The following is a 20,696-nucleotide window of genomic DNA, read 5'->3' on the forward strand; positions in this document are numbered from 1 at the left end:
GAGCCACATGCGGCTCTTTGGCCTCTTGAGTGTGGCTCTTCCTAAGCCTTAGGAGTACCCTAATTAAGTTAATAACAATGTATCTACCTATATAGTTTAAGTTTAAAAAATTTGGCTCTCAAAAGAAATTTCAATCATTGTACTGTTGATATTTGGCTCTGTTGACTAATGAGTTTGCCGACCACTGGTCTAGGCTTTTAAGATGTGTTTTCCATCTTCTTTCCAGCTGGTGTATTATGATATAACAATCCAAACATGAGTTATTTTCTTTCTTCTTTTCCTCTTATGATTAAACCTTCACTATCATGAGTTAGCTCTCCCTCCTCAATAAACTAGAGTGCTTCTTTCTTTTTACAAAAATGAAGCATTTAGATGAAGTGATATTTATGTACATTCCCTCTTATGACCCCTTTCAGCTTTATTTGTATGTGACTTTCAACTTAGTTGTGAACACATTATTTTGTCAACAATGGACATTAATCTTATACTTTATACAAATGCATCATTTTTATAAACAAGACTTTCAAAAATACCAACAATTGTAACATCTTAGACATACTTTATCATTGAGAAAGCAAAATAGCCCAGATTATCAAAGTCATGTGCAGTGATGAATGCACCAAACGTTTTGTTCTCTCTCTAAACCCCCATGGTAGTTTAGAAAAAAGGAAAACATTTTTAACCTGTAGTACAATATTACTGGATGACATCTAATTTCTTAGAGATTTAAAGTAATGTAGATTGGGATGGAGCCAGGGAATTAAAACAATGGGGAGAGAGAGAGAAGGGAGAAATTGTGTTAGAATAATAGTCAACCCTCTGTGGTAAGAAAGCTTCAGTGAGTAGATTTTAAAAAACTGAGTCTTGCTGGTGTTTTAGCCCAACAAAATGATTCTTCTATCACTAGCTCAGGGCTTTAAGACAGAGTAATAAAATCTAGTAAAATATAACAAATCTCTTTGAGATAAGAAAATATTACAATGGTAGTTGTTCTTTTTTCAAGGCAATTTTTTTATAGCAACTCATCCATTTTAATCACCCTGATCAGGGTCTTTCGGTTGTTAAGGACTATTCCATTGTGTGGTTTACAAACAAATATGACTAGAAATTCTCAGCACTTGTAAAGCACAGTAACTGGGCACGCTCGGGACCCATATTTGCCCCAGCAATGCCTGGCACTGTGCTTTGCACACACAGGAGGTCTTCACATTTTACATGTTCATTGTATGAGGAAAATGTAGGATTTCACTCCTTCCCACCACCACCGATCACCGTATTTGGTAGCAAGCAGCAACTTTTCTGAGTAACGAGTAAGCTCTTAGAGCCAGGTTGTAATTTCTAAATTTATGTAATTCTAAATTTTCTAAATACTTCCAATGGAAGTGGATGAAGATAAAATAGTTTATAACTTGTTCTGAGACTTGGACAAACTAAGTAGGCCTTTGAGTTGCTTGCTTATTGTGGGTAGATGCTCTAGACCAGCGGTTCTCAACCTGTGGGTCACGACCCCTCTGGGGGTCGAACGACCCTTTCACAGGGGTCGCCTAAGACCATCGGAAAACACATATATAATTACATATTGTTTTGTGATTAATCACTATGCTTTAATTATGTTCAATCTGTAACAATGAAAATACATCCTGCATATCAGATATTTACATTACGATTCATAACAGTAGCAACATTACAGTTATGAAGTAGCAACGAAAATAATTTTATGGTTGGGGGTCACCACAACATGAGGAACTGTATTAAAGGGTCGCAGCATTAGGAAGGTTGAGAACCACTGCTCTAGACATTTAGTCACTTGATCATTTGTCGGTGATGTGCTTAGTTCATATAAGATACGGTAAACCCTCAGTTTTGCAGACCTCAATTTAACAGACTTCGAATATAGAGGACAAAATTTCCAGTCCATATGTCATATGTGAAAAGTAACACCCAGTTAACTTTAAAATGCTCTTAACCAAGATGTGCTTATAATTAAATTAACAGGTTATTTTTTTATTATTAATTCACTGTTATTTTTAACAAATTTTAGGAAATAGACCATATGTTGGAAAAAACACTAGTAATTTTGCTGACCTATCTACAACTGTAGTCTATATATTAAAATCCAAGAGTCACGGCTGGCAAACAATGTTCAGCAAATGATTAGCATGTGATCACAGCGTATGGAGTTCGGTAATTAGTTCTGCTATCTCATGGAGTGACTTTCTGCAGGAGTTTTAGCATCTGCTGGCCCATGTTCCCTTGTATGTTAAGCCACGCCCCAGCCGTGTGCTTTTGCTTACTTGCTGTGACTAGTGAATGCATGAATTTACTAGACCTAGTCAGTATAAATTTAAAATTACTGTGATACATGTAGAAAACTTTTCTGTGAAATTAAAATGTTCATATATACTTAATTTTAATTACACAAGTGTGTCTACATAAGTAAAAACAGGTAAACTAGCTAATTTGTCAATTCCTTTAACATACACATTTGGGAAAACCTACTTAATTATATAACAGACTTTCGGCTTTAACAGACACCTCCTCACCCAAGTTAGTTCCTTATATACAGGTTTTATTGTAGTTGACTCTAAATAAAGGAAGTTACCCTAGATAATGTGGGTGGGCCTCGTCCAATCAGTTGAAAGGCCTAAGAGTAAACCTTAGGCTTTCCCTGAAGAAATTCTGCCTCCAGAATGTCTTCAACTTCAGCTCCTGCCTGAGTTTTCGACCTACCAGCCTGCCCCACAGATTTCATAATTGCCACCCCCCCACACACAATCATGTGATCCAGCTCTTTAAAACAAATCTCTGCTTTTTCTGTTTTGCTCTGAGAACCTTTACTGACCCACCATCTCTTACACACAGACCTCTGGAGATCCCCCTAAGTGCACTCATCGTCCTCACCCCAGGTTGAAAGAGCCTTAGAACTATTGCATCATGCCTCGTGGTTCAGCTCTATTATGAGTTAATTAAGCTGTAGGAGTTTGCCACACGTGGAAATTTAAGCATCACTTAGGACATGACTTCTACAAGAAAATCATCTGAATTCCAAAAAACAAGTTTTTATCTAATATACATATATATGTATACTTTTATATCTTCTTTATAGTAAACTAAGTCCCTGAAGTATGTGTTACTGTCCTCATTAGATGTTTGAGAACACTAATGTCAAAAGATGTTAAGGTAACTAGGCCAAAGTTACACATCTCATAAAAGATTTAGATTTGGACCCAGATTTACCTGATTCCAAAACCTATGCTATATTCATTGCACCAAACTCCTTCCTTGTAGGTGAAAACCTACAGCAGTAAGAATTACATGGTGGAAAATATTCCACTTTCTTCTGTGCCACTTCCTGAGGTGCTGTATGGAGAAGGATTTAAGCATCACCTGATATTTATTGAGGACTTATGTGCCCAGCTCTTGTTTTAAAGATTTCTTAAGTGAAATGTCTACATTTAATTATACCTCATTTCTATAGTTGGACTTTTCAAAATTCTGAGACATGCTATTACTAGTGATTTTTGTTCCAGACCATCTATTTTAGTTGTTGGATATTTAATTTTTTCCCCTGTTCCTAAATGATAGATGTTTCATTTTGACATTTAATATCTTATTAATTAGAATAAAAGACATAATTGTTCTAAGGTGAATGAAAGTCTTTTTAAAAAATGTAGTGAGTTAGTTTTGTTTTTTAAAAATATTTTGAACCCTATCACCCCTGCCCCCCAAGGCTGATATACAAGACATGCAATGAATTCAACATTAGTTAGTACTAACCCACCTAACGGACCCACTCCATCTGGTCAGCATCTCTAATTCTGGCCAGGGTGTTCTCTGACTCTAGGCTACAGGGGCCCATTCAGAAAGACACTCCCATCTGTCCTCAGGCTGAACATAAGAGCGCTCTTAAGAGATATTCTTCTACACAAATACAATCGTAAAAGTAATGGTAACTCAGTTGAAGAAGTATTACTTTAGGATCTCAAAGCTATTCATTTAACAAGAGCACATTAAGCATTTGCTTTACAGAAGGCACTATGGGAGAAACGAAGATGAATAATGTTGTCTCTGATTAATAATGAATGTGGCAGCGCTCTGTGCTGGATGTTCTAAAAGCAGTGCTTTTCAAACCCATGGTTGCAATCAATTAGTGATTAGTGAAATCAATTCATTGGGTCTGAACAACATTATTTTTAATTAATCAGATTATAATAGAGAAAATGGAAAAGGCGGTAGAGTGCATGCATGCAGAGAGGTTAAACATTTCTTTCTTTCAGTTGCATATGTGCATAGACTGGTTCCCAAAGTAAGATGTATTTCTTACTGTGAAATGTAGTCAAAAACTGTTTAAGTGCTATCACTCTAGAGAGAGAGAAAAAGATGAAAACAAAAGCCTTGATTTCAAGAAGTTTGCATCTTGCTGGGAAGATAAAGCTAATTCATGAACAGCAGAACCCTTTGTATAAAGCAACTAATGACTAAGGAATAAAAGCAATGTTGCTAATTTAATGTCCCAGTGGGATTAGGCCTGGGAAAAATCACTGTGATGATGTATTACTCCTTCCTCCTTGAAAAGCTTTCCTCACTCAGCTTCTAGGGCAACACACTTCGTTGATCCTTCTCAGCCTGGTAACTGGTTCCTTCTTACCTGCCATCTTCTGAGGCAGGATCAATGCCAAATGGGCACAGCTCTTGGGCCAGTTCTCTTTCTTCCCACACTCATTTCTCAGGTCTCCTCATTCATTCTCAGAGCTGTGAATGCCATGTGAAGGCCCTCATTTCTTTATTCCAGCCCAGACTGCCTGAACTCTCAGACTTGTCTATTCAGGTCCCTATTCAACTTCTCTACTTAGATGTCTCTTGGGCATCTCAAACTTAATATGTCCCAAACTGAACTCCTAGTCCTTGTCCCCCAGGCTGAGCCTCCCTTAGGCCTCCTCATCTCAGCTAAAGGGAATGCAATCTTTCCTGTTGATCAGACCAGAAACCTCAAAGTTATCCTTGACTCCTTTCTTTCTCTCAAACCCACGTTCAGATCATCATTAAGAAACATATTGGCCCTATCTTCTCCTGACCCCCAATGCTAGCACCACTCCTCACCCTCAACTCTAGTCTGGATTATCTCCTGAGCCTCCAAACTCTCCCTCCAATTCCACCCTTACTCTAGTCATTCTCAATTCAGCAACCTAAGTACTCCTTTTAGACTAGAATGTGTGACGTCTCTCATCAAACTTCAGATCTATTCCCATTTCACCCTGAGTAAGAGCCACAGTCCTTACAATGGCCTGCAAGACCCATGTGATCTGGATCCTACACCAGTCATTACTCTGTGCTCACCTAAGCACAGGGGTCGCCTAAGACCATTGGAAAACACATATATAATTACATATTGTTTTTGTGATTAATCACTATGCTTTAATTATGTTCAATTTGTAACAATGAAATTGGGGGTCACCACAACATGAGGAACAGTATTAAAGGGTCGCGGCATTAGGAAGGTTGAGAACCACTGCTCTAGAGTATATCACACTCCCCTCCGCACATGCTGGTATGACAACTCCTGTTAGTTCTACTTATCATGCTGCTTAACAGTGGTTTGGAATATAGGCTTAAAGTACAAATCCTCGAGAGACAACTTCCTAGTATGGTGGTTATTAAAATGGAATTTTGTATTACCCATGTGCATAAGGACACCCTAACTAGTATTCAGTTCTTCCCAGATATCAAGATCTAGATTCACATAATTTGAAAGATAATGGTTTTATTGTATTAGATTGACTAAGATTCATGAAGAATAGATTCTATTTTGGCCCATTTGAATGTAGTATCCTTTTAGAAATTGTGAATGTAACTTGGACTAAACGCCCAAATAACACCAAGATAGAGCAGTGATGATGAAAAGCAGGAAATGTTGAGTTGTATCTCTTCTTAAATATGTTATCTTTTTCTTTATAGATGCCAAATAGCTAAGTTAATGAGTCACTGAATTTATAGTAATAATGTATAGCCTCATTTGAGAAACTTAGTATCCCAAAATCAAGCAATGATAGAGAAACTAAAGAAAAATATTTGCTGAAATTTATTTTAAAATTCATAAATTTTGTATTAATTATTAATACTGGAGATGCTGGCATGATATTTTATAGACTGTAAACTAGCTGTACCGTTTGTTCATAATAAGGTTATCAGACTTTATGCTCTAAGGGAAATGATTCCTACTCATAAGCATTTGACAAGTAGTGGGGTCTCACTCCTGCTGAGAGAGTTGTAAGATTTTGGCCAACACTGAAGTTTAGTTTTATGAATGATATTTCTACATCTGGGTTTCCATTGACCCCAGGAGGAAGATTACTAACCTTCTACCACATCTGTGCTTCTGAACACCAGACACAGAATTCTAGTTTGCCTCGGGGAATGTGCCTCAGAGAATGTGGTAAACAGATACCACACTGGTGACTACTATACTGGAAAAACACTTAGCCACTGCAAGCCAACAGACAGGCCTCTGAAATGCCAGAAAGACGTGTTAAAAATGAACAGCTTCATTAAAAACTAAGAAGGGACTCTAAATTAACATATCTCCTATGTAGTCAGTAAAAAAAAAAAAAAAGGTCTAAGATATTCACCATAGACCTAAGCCTCTGTTGTTTTTATCTTGTAATCTTTTAGGGTTTTTGTGTTCTTCCTGATATTTCACTAAAACTCATAGCCAACTGTGACTGCTGGGTGATGGGTGTTGTGTGAACATTTTTTAAAAGTCTTTTGGTTCTTCCAAGCATCTAACCTTCATTACTTGTTACAAGTTTCAAAATATTATATAGCATTGTATGTCCCAGCAACCTCAATCTTGAGTTTTATGTTTAGTGAAAAATCATTGTTATTAAATTTTGAAACTTATAGACAGCAACCTGGTATAAGGAAAAGAGCACAGAAATTTGAGTGAGACAACCCTGCCTTTCAATTCTATGGTCTTACTAGCTGTAAGTTTTGGTGTAAATTATTTATAGCACTGAATCTCAATGTTCTCACCTTTGCAATGGAATTAATAACAACATAGGGTTTTGGTATTCTGCGAGATAATGTTTGTGTATTAGGGATTATACATGGCTACCAGCAACCCTATTGATACACAAAGTGAGAGAAAACATCTTTGTCCCAGCATTCTGAGGCACTTGCTGATTGAACAGGCTTAGATCACAGGCTTATCTTTGTCCCAGCATTCCAAGGTCCAGAGGCACTTGCTGATTGAACAGGCTTAGATCACAGGCTCAGAGCAGTGGAGCTGGGATGCAATGTGCTGATTGGCTGAGCCCAACTCCTGTGTTACCCCTGAAATACCTGGACCTTGAGTGGTGGGGAAGAAAGTTCCCCCAAAGCAAAATCACGGGGATGTGACTACAAGAACCAGAAGTGGGTGTGGGATAGCACAATCCACAGAGGCCCACTACAATCAAAATACCTGGTGGGTGATGAATAAAATTCACTTTCCGCCCTGTCCCCACATGATACCAGAGTGTAGAATCTTAGTTACTATTTCTTGATGTGGTATCACAAGGACATCTTCCCAACAAGAGTGCCCCCTTTGATGTCAGCCATCACCTCAGGAGCATTTTCTACAGCCCCAAAGGCCCATGGATTCCCTCCCTTCTGAGGGTCACATGCCTTGCTCCTCTGCATTGCACCTGCAGTGGCATCCATGCACTTTACACACATAGTCACCTCCTAAGGAATGGCGTTACCACCAGGGAAGAGGATTTCTAAGAACAAACTACAAACGCAGTAGGTAATTCATAGGGACTAAAGTTTAGTACTCAACTCAGCTTGACTTGCTTTGAAACCGTTTTTACTCTTTTTCTTCATCCATCCCCCAGAATTGCCTAATCCACTTAAAACTTATAAACCTCTTTGAGACTGTTTTATAAAATGCTTAAGTATTTACCTGGCACCTACTACGGTTCTGGATACCTCGAAGATACCTATAATGTCCGTGGGTGAGAGTCATTCCATAGGATCAGAGTGAACAAATGACCATTGCAGAGCACTCTTTACAAAGTTCTGTTAAATAGCATTTAAAAATATTGTTTGGAGGGAGATGTGGCAAAGGGCATATGTCCTATTTTAAAAGAGGTGGGTATTTGCTCCTGTCCTTAAAAGGTCATTTTCAAGCAATTTAAGATTTACACCAGCTTCAGACTTCAAGGGGAGTTAGATAGGGCGGTTTCCAGGGAAATCTGATCGGAAAACACCCATCTGCATGTTGCGTAATTGTAACTTTCCTATTCTTGCTTTTTTTTTTTCTGCTTTTGCTATGAGAAGAGTAAGCTAAAAAGGCTACAGGGACATTTTTGCCAAGTCGCAATTGTCAAGTTGAAAGCTGTGTGGAGCAGAAAAGCAGTTCTCCCAGCTGCAAAGAAGATGCAAAGGAGCCGAGTGAGTAGGGAATCTGAGAGCTCACTAAAAGTGCTTAGAAGGCCCGTGCATTAAAGCCATTTTTGAGAAAAGTGGTAGGCAGGAACTGAATCCGGGGCGAAGGCTCTAACAAATGCTGAAAAACCAGGGGTGCTTGGAGGCCCCAAAGCCACCCTTGAAAGGCGTGGCTCTCCTGTAAGTTTTCTGATTCCCCCAAAAACTGTCCATTTGTTTAAGCAGTAACTGATAAGACCTTTAATAAGTATGCCACAAAACAGTGACATGGCAAACACTGTTTTACTTCATAATTATTGTAAACATTTATTATTTTAAACCCTCTTTATCGGTGCTAGAAAGTGACAAGATCATATGTGTGCTTATTTTATTAATTGAATTTTATTTTAAAAAACAGTGCAGGTGAGTGGTGCACTCCTTTTTTAGCTTATTTTTTTCATTCACTCAGTCAACATACATTCATCAGAAGCAGGGTAATATTACTTAAAACTTTGTGGCTGGCAAATGCGGACTCCTACTCATTATTATGACCTTGGGCAAGTCATTTTAGCTTTTTCGAGTCTCAGTTTTACAGCAGTAATGCCTATTTCATAGGGCTGCTGGAAGGATTAAAATAAAGTGACATAAGTACCAGTTCCAGCCCTTTGAGATTATTCCATAAATGTCATTTTATTCCATAAACATCAGGTCCCTGCCTCTCCTTTCATAAATACGGTTTTCCCTCCTCAGAGCTACCCTTCCCCAAGTTCAGGAAAGGCCTGGTAGGTTGACTCCCCTTGGCCATAGCCAAGCACCTTCATGTATCTGGTTGCTTTCATTGGTATAATCTATGCTTGGGGAGAAATCAACAGTTGCTGAGTCTTGCCAATATCAACCTATAACTGACTTTCACCATTTCAGTCACTGTTCTTCCCTGCTATATTGCCTTTATTTCTACTTAATCAATCAAATGCCTGAGTCCTTTCTCTCAGCCTTGGTGATTCCTGATGAACTAGGACTTTGCTTTAAATCCCCACCCCCACCCCGCCCCAGTCTTAGGGTGATCAGTTTCCTCCCAATTCCCTACACTGCAGAGCTGCTCACAGAATTGCACTGGCCTCCCTGGTATTTGTCAGGACGTATGTTCCATTCCCGCTGTCCCGGCGTTCTAAGTGTCTTCATTCCTTTTGTGGCTCTCAGATTTCCCAAAATCTCACGCATTTTCATTACTCCAGACCTCACCATCCAACTTCCCATCCTGAGATAATCCAATCTCCAGAAGTCACTCACACATGGCTCATCCCCCAGCCACCGTCTCTCAGACCATCACCGGCACAGAATGTCTGACTCTATCTACATTCAGTTACACTGTATGCCTGCAGCCCACCCAAAGCGGACTCAAACCATGTGTGCTTTGAAAGAGCCTTTTCAAGGCAAGCCTTCCCGTGGCTGAAATAGTATTTCTCATAAGTTTTTATTTCAAAGCATGTAATTCTTATTTATTTTATTGTTTTTTTCCTCCAGAAAGACCTTTAAACACTAAAAAGTTGTTTTCTTATCTGAAATGTGTTCTTTAGATGATCATAAAATAATAGTTATTACAAGATAGCTAAGATCTGAATATGGGTGAGAAATCCCTGGAATGTGTACAGGAGACCCAGCTTGGGCACAGTGCCACCTGGACTAACTACTAACCTCTCTGGACCTCACTTTCTTTACTTGACAAGCTGATATTATAACACTTACTCTTCTTATCTCTCAAGGTAGTTATAAGAATCATGAAACATTATGTTGCATTTATACTTAATGTTTTTTGCAAAAGCATGCTATAGATTAATGCTAATTATTACTATTAATTTTGTCACTAAGAACATGAACATTAAGTTTATAATTACTGTCCCAGAATATGTCCATTTCTTGTTCTTATTTTTGCACATATTCTTTAAAGGGGTGTTTAATTGATTCTAATATCCTTTTTTTAACATTTTAGCATCTTTTCTAAAAAATTGATTTGAGAGAGAAAAAAAAACCTGAAACTTGGTATGTGCCCTGACCGGGAATCGAACCCACCACCTTTTGGTGTACAGAATGATGCTCCAACCAACTGAGCCACACCAGCCAGAGCAACATTTTAGCATCTTTGATATTGGAATGTATCATACAACCTATGGTATATCAGAAATTAATTGGTGACATTCATTTCTTTCTTAGTGGTACAAAAAATATTGTGGGGTTTGCATTGGAGTCAGTAAAATGTATTTGGCGCTTAGAGGAAAGCTAAAGAAGGGTAAAAGTACTTAGTCTATCTAAATGAAAACTTTATTGAGTGGCAATAGGACCACCACCACCCCCCAAAAAAATCAGCAAAGTGTTTGAAGCATTCAGATAGAAGGTATTGCCTTGAATTATATCATCTTTTAAGGTTCCCTATGGGAAATACATTTTAAGGACCTCCATCTTTTTATAGCTTAGGCTCACAGGTCTCCTAGAACTAGTGTGATCCTGATTCAACTGAGTTTGGGGAAGCCTTGGGGGGAGGGGGGAGGAATATGGCTGCTCCAGAGGACAGCCCACTTCCAAAGGTCTTAGAAGAAAGATAAATACACTTTTGTGCCTGTGGGCCAAGTTGGGAGAACAAATGTTTACTATAGAAGATAGATATATAGATGAAATGTTTATATTTATGATATTTATAATTTTCTATTGTGCAATTTTTCTATTTTTACATAGGGTTACATATATATTCTATTTGCATTTATATTCTCATGCTAGAATATATACTTTAATGATTAGAAGTTTGTCAGTTAAAATGTCACTGCTTTTTAACTCACAAGATGGTACAGCTGACCATACTTAACATGTAGACATGAAGAGACAGATTTCTAATCTTCATTCTCAGATTTGTATGGTGCTTTGAAGTTAACAACTATATTCACACACATTATCCATATTCATTAAACATATGCTTTGAAATTAACTATATTCACACACATTATCCATATTCATTAAACATCTGTTATCATCCCCATTTTACAGATGGAAAGACTGAGTCAAAGAGATGAAGTGACTTATCCAAGGTCAAATGCAGTGAGTGAAAGCAAAGCTGGTGTTGGAATTCATTCAGTGTCACGTGGTCTGTTTCTGGCACTGTACTGGGCCCTAGAAAGAGCAGGATAAACAGCAAGAAGTTGCCCCCTTTACTTTTTCCAACCTCTCCCTCCCTGACCTTTGAGACTAAGAGCTGCCCAGGGTAGAACCGTCATGGAGCCCAGAGCCTCTGTGTATGAGGTATGACAGTCCTCATACCTATGGAATGCATAGGTCTAGGCTCTAGGTTTCTAAAAAATACAAATACCAAAATAGTTCCCCTGGAGGTTTCTTCTTCCCAAGGTTTCTAATTTGTGAACCAGAAGAAAGCATTTGAGATCTGATCACCTGGAAGCCAAGCAAGATAAGTGGCCCAAGGAAGCAGGTTCCCCCTTAGTCCAGCAAGATGGAGATGAGTCCCAGGGCAAAGAGCTGTGCACTACTTCCTGATGGGGACTTTCCCTTAAAAATGATGGGAATAGACAATACATTAGGAATTTACGTTTCTGATTACTATATTTCAATTATTTCTGCCCCTCCATTACCAGAGAAACTTGAACATGGCATCAGACCTCTTGGAAAGCCAATGTCATCCATCATCCAGGAGCATCTGTACGCTCGGTGCCAGGCTGTGTGCTGGGAGTCATGCACAACTCCCATAACACCGGCCATAACAGGAGCACTTCCTGTGTGCCTGTGGGCATTACCTCATGTAATCCACAAATGGCTCTATGGAGTGGAGAACGAACCAGGAAATTGAGGCCTAGAGGACTTAATTAACTTGACCATGAAAGTGCCCTGTTACTGGCCCAGCGAGAATTCAAACCTGGGCAGTCTAACTGAAGAGCCCACACATCGACCCTTCAGCAATACTGCTCCCCCAAGTTCAGGGAGTTTACTGAGTATTTGGAGAGATGACACAAAAACACAAACAAGTAGTGTATACAAATGCCAAAGAACTCAGATGGAACATGTGGATCTGGTTTGGGCCACACAATCTCCATCACAACTCTGCCCCCGTACCTGGAAACCAGCCATGGTCAATACTTAATGAATGGGCCATGGCCATGTGCCAATGAAACTTTATTTACTAATAAATGGCATGCTGGAGTTAGTCTGTGAGCTATAGTTTGCTGACCCTTATGTAGATGATCTATGCCACAGATTTCATAATGGAGATCAGTGTAGATGGGAGCAGTTGGTGGGAGCTTTGGGAATTAAGCCTTGAAGAGAAGTTTAGAGTGGGCTTCAGAGGACCTGTGAGACCTGCCCTGCCCCTTCTTGCTCCCTGGGCTCTGGCCAGCTGGCCTATGTTTCCTAGGCTTTGATTACACCAAGCTTACTCCTCCTCTAGAGGTTTCTCCCTGACTGATCCCTCTGTCTGGGACTCCTTCCCCGAGCTCTCCTCAAGGCATTTATGGTTTCAGAAATTACCTTGTTCATGATTGTGTACTTGTCTGTTATCTGTCTCTTCCTGTTCTCCTTATAGAATGTAAGCTCAATAACATGGGATCAACATCTGTACTGTTCACTGCTGTATATTCCTGGCACGCAGACAATGGCCAGAAAATAAACAGGCAAAAAATACTTGCAAGGGCAAATGAAAAGGGGGGAGAGAGGCAAAGGAGAGAAAGGGAGGGAGACTTGGGTAAGCATGCCTCATTATATTGTGCTTAATTTTTCTTTCGGGGAGAGAGGCAAAGGAGAGAAAGGGAGGGAGACTTAGGAAATGTAAGCATGCCTCATTATATTGTGCTTAATTTTTCTTTTCTCTGTGACTGAATAGACTGCCGTTGTCATTTGAATGGCTATCACTCAGTGCCCATGACTCTATTTCAGTTAATAAAACATCCTCATCCTGTAATAAGAGAATGATAGCACTAATTGTGGCCATTCCTTGGTCAGAGGTAGGTCTTCTGTACTTCTGAATGATGACATGTGATTTAAGTTATAGACTGGCTATAATCGAAATAGAAAAATCCCTACTAATCTTCATTTCATTTTATAAAAAAATAAAGCTCTCCATTGGTATTTTAATACTTAAACATGCATTAAAAAAAGCTAATGATCCTCTCTTTCTCTAACCCATAACTATTGTTAAACTTAGCCTTTATTACATATATGTTATTAGCGGGTTTTGTTGGATCCAACCACCTCCTAAACTGGGGCAGACAAGCAGAACAACTGACCAGGCTGCTTTTCTATCTGCTCCAGCTTCCTTCTCTTAGCGACTTTCATTTCTTTAAACTGCTAGGACTAGTAATAATAAAGGCTTTCACAGACAGTTGCAAGGTTAAATTTTTTTTATTTCCCTAAATCATTTTTCCCTGTGCAACTGAAGCAGGAAGACATAGCAACCTTTGAATAGATCACAATAGTAGCTGTAACTATGAGTTTCCTTTCTTTTCAATCAAAAGGGGATAATATTTCATGTTCTAAACACCTTACAAATTTGTATGCTTTCTTTGAAAACTATGTACCCAACCACTGTCTTCCCTTTTACTCTAGAATGAAAGAGACTCGGAATAAAAACTATGGTGCAATTATAACAATTTTGCTGGCCCTTAAACTTCAGCAACAGTATTTTTCTTCTCCAAGGTCTTGATTTTTGTTTTTTGTGGGTTTTTTTTACATTTTTCCTAGAACTGATTTCTGCATTTTTATATGTAATCTTGTTCTAGGCTATCTTTAGGTGTATAAATAACATATTAATTTTTAAATTCCATTCCAATGTAAGTCACTTACATACAACTTTTTAGCTGCAGTCATTTGAAAATGATGTTTAATTGAAAGATATACAGATGAAATAGTACCCAGCTGATTCCCTTCTTAATAATCACAGCCTGTTTCTAGGCCAAGTCTAAGTTTCGGCCATAAACTGATTTTGGAGAAAACACCCAATCAGAAATTTTCCATATTTTGTTTCATAAGTGATATAAGCTAATATGTCATTAGTCTCTGACAAACTGGGCATCAGTACTGAGAAATGGCAATGTCGTGGGCACATCTATGACCCTCAGCTGTAGTAACTTAATTATTAAATTTAACTACTAAGTCAACAATGAGGTTCTGAACATGATCATATCTTTGCAGTGAGTCATCTGCCAATTGAAGGGAAAAACAAGACTGTTCTCGGCATTTATAATTTCCCTAAGAAATGTCCCCTGTTGCTATAGTGACACCGATGCTTTTTAGCTAAAAAAGTAAAAACTCTACACTGTTACTACCATAAGTGATAAATGGCAAATGCATCAGATGTGATGGATTACAAAGGTGCCCTGGGACCATAAGTGTTCGGTTCCCTAAGAACTACTGGTCGTAGCCTAGAGAGACAGCATCAAACAGTGATCAAGTGCAAGGCCCCAGTGCTGTGAGCTGGAACCCTGCCCTTCGTGGCCGGGACTTTGAGTCAGTTACATAACCTCAGTTTCGTCATTTGTAAAATGGGGATAATAGTAATACTACCCTTCAGCTGTGTGGACCCAATGGGTGAACATTTATAAAACATTTAGAACAGTGCCTGCACATGGAAACATGATTTAAGAATTTGTTTAATAAAATAAACAAGCTGCACAGTGAAACTTAATCATACTCTTTTTTGTACTTTTCAGGATTAGAACTTACAAACAACTGTTTTCAGATCCATGAATAGTAGTAACTCTTTAATCTGATGTTTCTAGACATCAGCTTTCAAATTATATGGTCAAATTCATAACTTAAGGGAGAAAGAAGTGGAACATCTATTCTCATTTCTTAGAACCTGTATAACATTTAGAAATCTATGTGTAATACCTGTATGTATCATATGTTGGGAGTAAGTAAATTCTGATCTGTTGTGTTAAACAAAATGCTTTAGAGCCCAGTGCTGCCATTTAGTAGCTATATGTTCTTTGGCAAATTTCTTAAGCTATCTGAGCTCCTGCTTCTCATCCGAGAAATGCTGAAAAATGCACAGAGTTGTTGTATTAATGAAATAAGACCCTATAAACAATGCTTAGCATAGTTAAATGTTAGTAATGAAACACTGTATTATCTAATGGATAATCAGTAAATGTTTAGCATCAAAATATTAAATAGCTTTTTAACTTCGCATTGCAAATTGGGCCAGTTTCCATTTATGGCACCATCCCTTAAACTTGTTAACATGTTGATTTGGAACGGTTCTCAAATTTATTTATGCTTTGTCTTCTCATCTCTGCTGTAAACATGTTGAGGGCAAGAACCAGACTCCCCTTTTTTTTAAATTAAGCCCTGTGCGCTGTAGGCTGTTACTTCTTAATGTGTATAAAGAGTGGTAATTATTCATGTCTTTTACCAAGTGGAGGAAGAATGAGAACCTAAGTTGAGTCCATGTTGAAGTGGAAAATCTAAGAGCAAGCGAAGAAAAGTCATAAAGAAGCTCTCTATATTGTAGTGTAGTGCTCTGCTGAACTCAAAGGGAATGGCTGTGGAATGTGATGAGAACATTATCTTGTGTGGTACCCACAATTAGGGACTTAGAATAGGATCCAGCAAAGCAAGAGGAAAAGAACAATTCAGATAAGTACAGTAATAGCTATCCCAGGTGAGTAGAGAAACTCTTTAAGACAGTGGTTCTCAACCTTCTGGCCCTTTAAATACAGTTCCTCATGTTGTGACCCAACCATAAAATTATTTTCGTTGCTACTTCATAACTGTAATGTTGCTACTGTTATGAATCGTAATGTAAATATCTGATATGCAGGATGGTCTTAGGCGACCCCTGTGAAAGGGTCGTTCGACCGCCAAAGGGATCGCTCCAGGTTGCACCATTCAGCAAATTATACTCCTTGCTCATGAAGTGGGGCTTGCCTAGGGAAGTGTGTGTGTGTGTGTGTGTGTGTGTGTGTGTGTGTGTGTGTGTGCGTGTGTAGAGCAAGAATAATTTAAAGTAAGAAAATGCCACTAGCTTTCATGAGGAGGTCATTGGTAACCTTTAATTTGGAGGCTGAATCCAAATTAAGAGGGTTCAGAAAGAACAGGTGATTGGGAAGTCAATGCAGCTGGTATAGACCACTGGTTGAGGAAGAAGAACGTAAATGAGATAGTAGAGTTGAAGGGTTCAAGGAAGATGTCCAAAAAAAACCTTTTTTAAATTTTAAATGTCAGTTGAAAACAAATAATTGAAAAACTCTAATAAAACCGATCTCCTTTCCAATGGTATTCTTATGCCTGACTCAATTATTCTCAACATGAAAACTGAGAGGTATAAGTAAATCTGAGCCAATGATTTTCGTTTTTCCTAATACACAAGTTGTTTTAAAGATTCAGACATGGATTTCCATGTATTCAAATTATTTTCAAACCAGTTATAGTAAAATACCATTATTGAAAAGTTAACGTCTGAAGTTTTTGGGTCAGAGCCCCCAAAAAAGGAAAGAAAAGAAAAATGTAGGGTTTTATAAGAAATGAATCATCTCTTTTATATCTGAATAGGTTCCTCAAGATGAATGGACAGGATATACCCCTCGAGGTAAAGATGATGAAATTCCATGCCGAAGAATGCGGAGTGGCAGCTATATCAAAGCCATGGGAGATGAAGACAGTGGTGACTCGGACACAAGTCCCAAGCCGTCTCCCAAAGTTGCTGCACGAAGAGAAAGCTATCTCAAGGCTACTCAGCCATCCCTTACAGAACTCACCACACTCAAGTAAGTGTTTCTAACACTATACGTCTGGTAGTCCAGCTCCTTCTAATATTATTACCTAGGATCAGATTGTGTGATGGCTAGAATAAATGGGACAGAAAACATTCTATCCATGGAGCAATGTGATACATTGACTGGTCTATTGATTTTGACATTGGGTTTGACTTGCTTTCAAAGACAAGGGCATCCAGGTGTACTGTGCATGGACATAAGCTGAATCCCCAATCTCCAAGATGAAGAGTTTGAAATAATCCAGACTGGCTTCTAAAAGAAATTAAGATTTCTGGTTAATGAGAAGATCCATGTACCCCAACTCTTGGACATTTGTTTAACCACTAAATCTATGAGGAATCTCTTCCTTACAAGACCCTTCAACTTTTCAGATAATTGAGTAATATAATAGATCAGATTATATTGGAGAAGCTTCTAGAATGTGGTCATGTTTTAAAATTGGGTGATATGTGAAGGTTCTTGATATACATTTTTAAATTTGGTCACTCAATAGATTTTGTAAGACCTTAAAATGTTTTTTTGTTTTGAAAAACATGATATAAGTAATATTTACCTCCACATGTGCCCTTTGTAAACAGAGAAGAGCTTTACAAAATAAACTACTGAAATTGAAATTTTAATTTTTAATTTGATTTACAGAAGTAAACCCAAACCTGGAACACAGCATCATGTAGCTCATCATTTGGACCTAAATAATATATTACGGATAATTTGTGTTTCTTAAGTGCCTTTGATTACATGTTTTGAGGAAATACATACTGCTATTCGTGCATTTATATACACTACAAAATAAGATATTAAAAGACATAATAAATAAAACATAAATTTTCCCAAAGGAAAATAAACTAGATTATGACCTAGGACATTGAAAAGCAACCAACCATTCTATGGTGGAAATTTATTTAAATAGCATGTTACGTTATATTTTTAAGGAAGTGGACAGGGAGAGTTCCCTCATCAATATTTTTTCAATGGAGCATGTGAAACCACTATGGATCATTTCAATAAAAAAAACTTAGAACCAATGACATGAGTAAACCATCCCAAGAAAGGAAGCTCTTCTTCCTTTCCTTTGGCTTCCAGTTGCCCTCCTCTTTGCCTTTATTTCTGCATGTATTCATTTCCCGGGCGTGCCATACTACGACCTTGAAACTATAAGAGTTTATTATCTCACAGTTCTGAAAACTAGAAGTTTGGAGTCATGGTGTCAGCATAGCCTCACTCCTAAAACCTGTAGAGGACAATCTTTCCTGGCCTCTTCCAGGCTTCTGTTCTTCACCTGTTACCCTTGGCATTCCTTGGCTTGTAGCTGCAGCACTTTGATCTCTGCCTCTGTCACCATGTGGCTGTCTTCTTATGACACCGGTGACATTGGGTTAGGACCCTCCCTAGTGACCTTATCTTAACTTGATTAAACTGCAAAGACCATATTTCCAAGTAAGGTCACATTCACAGGTATTGGGAGTTAGGGCTTGGACATATCTATGTGGGGAACACAGTTCACCCCATAACAAATACTGCCACATGAGGTAAAAATTGATTATGGAAATGAAAACCAGAAACAGGTATTTATTGTACTCTGGCACAGTTCACAGAAGCTCATAAAATTAAATATACTCAGTGTGAAAAGAACTGGATATGTAATAAAGGCAGTGGTCCAAGGTGGTATGAAATGAGGCTAGCTAAGGACCCTTCTGGCAAATATTTTCTATGGATTTTAAAGTATCTCTCCACTAGAGATAATAATAGATAGTCGTAGTCATGGCATTGACATCTTCCAAAAGATGCAAAAGAAGGAAAGCTTTGGGAAATAAAGTCACTTGGACCTTCAAGATATCAGTTTCCTAATATGAAAACCAAGTTGTGGGAGTCTCCAACCTCCAGAGACCCATCCACCTCCTTAGTATCCCATTAGTTTACCTATAGGGATGCATTTGTCACATCAGCTGAATGACACTATACATCTTGGGTGATGAAATACAGTGATTGCTGCTGTTCACAGTGGTACCCAGGCATGAGGAGAACATAAAGGAGTAGAGCCATAAGGAACGTGAGCAGAGTGCTCAGAGGAGGCCAGGGACGGGTATGTGCAGAAATCAAGTTCACAATTATACCTTGCAGCTACTCTCCTCAGAGCTTGGGAGCTGTGAGAAATCAGCTCCCAAGCCATTGGAAGTTTTTCTTTCTCATTTTGTCTTCTACATAATAGCTCTTTTTAATGCAACCTTTCACTGCTCACAAGCTTTAAGAGCAAAAAGAGACCTTCATTCTGTCTTCTACATAATAGCTCTTTTTAATGCAACTAGCATATATTTCTTTCACTGCTCACAAGCTTTAAGAGCAAAAAGAGACCACTACACAGACAGTGGCTAAGCTGATGGTAGAGAGGGTCACACTTCAGACAGTGAAGTTAGTCATTGAGCAGAGTCAGTGACTTCTACTTTCTTCCTCTAAACCTGTAGAAACTCAAAACAATAGCCATTTTACTAGGGGGCACCTCTTAAATGGAAATACCTTTTCTTGATTGCCTATTCGTTAGCAGGCAAGACAGCATCTGACCATTCTAATATATCTTTCATTTCTATGCTACCCTCCCATTCCCCAGACTTATTTCTCCTAGTTATATTTATCTCCATCCATTTCTTCCTCACCTGCTTTAGGAGCTCCATCTCTCATTACAGTCTGCATATTAAGCTTCCATCATGCTCAAATACATATGATTACTAGTGATTTCTAGTTTAATAGGACTTATAGAGATACAGAAGAAGAAAAAGGAAATACACTCTAAAGGCAAAAATTGGGATATGACATCACTCATAATTAATGCTGTCTTTTATTCCTTGATGATGTTTTGACTGGAGATAATTACTTTTCTAGAAGTTTGAAGCATTTAGTTCCTCATAAGAAAAAAAGATCCCCATATTCTGGAATTCTAGTTCTCCAAAAAAGAAACTATATTTTTGTTCCTACTGCTCTGACATTTAAGTCAATTTTTCCTCCTTCCTCCTCAGCAATTCACAGCTTTAGGGATGATTCATAGCCATGAACCAAGATAACTAAAATTAGCCAAGTGAGATTGGGGCAACATTTTGTTTGAGGTTTTCAACTCCCATCTTCTCAGAAATGTTGGAGAGAAGGTACTCCTACACTCTCTTACATTGTTTTTCTCTTTTCTTTTTCCTTTGCTATTTTCCAAAGGCATCTTGAGGGTTTACTTATAAGGATGGTTTTCATCAGCTACTTAATGTTGTTGCATTTTTAGATACATAAGGCCAAAGGTCAGCTGAACATTCTAGAGTCAGAGGCAGCCTTGAGGCAGTGAACTCCATCTCTGGGCTGTAAAACTCCCGTAGCTACTCTCCCAGGACCATTATTTCTTTCACTCCCTTCTCTTCCACAGCCGCAATAAATCCCTTCCCCTCACCACTAGCCTTCCTTTTCCATTATTAGCTAACAATAAACCTAAATGACATATCATCCGAGAATATTATTATTTTCAAAAATACCTTCTGAATGTTTAATAGTCAA

General features: G+C 38.4%; 1 protein-coding gene across 3 annotated transcripts in view; it reads left to right on the forward strand.

Annotated features, from left to right (window-relative positions):
* DLGAP1 (discs, large (Drosophila) homolog-associated protein 1) overlaps positions 1-20,696 on the forward strand; it is a 517,051-nt gene that overhangs the window by 338,512 nt on the left and 157,843 nt on the right. For all 3 annotated transcript variants that reach the window (XM_014541672.1, XM_005868737.2, XM_014541673.1), the window contains one exon: positions 16,945-17,159. In XM_014541672.1, coding sequence (XP_014397158.1) covers positions 16,945-17,159 — 215 coding nt within the window. The remainder of the gene's footprint in view (positions 1-16,944; positions 17,160-20,696) is intronic.

Source organism: Myotis brandtii, unplaced genomic scaffold (assembly GCF_000412655.1).
Source record: "Myotis brandtii unplaced genomic scaffold, ASM41265v1 scaffold276, whole genome shotgun sequence".
Classification (NCBI taxonomy): Eukaryota; Metazoa; Chordata; class Mammalia; order Chiroptera; family Vespertilionidae; genus Myotis; species Myotis brandtii.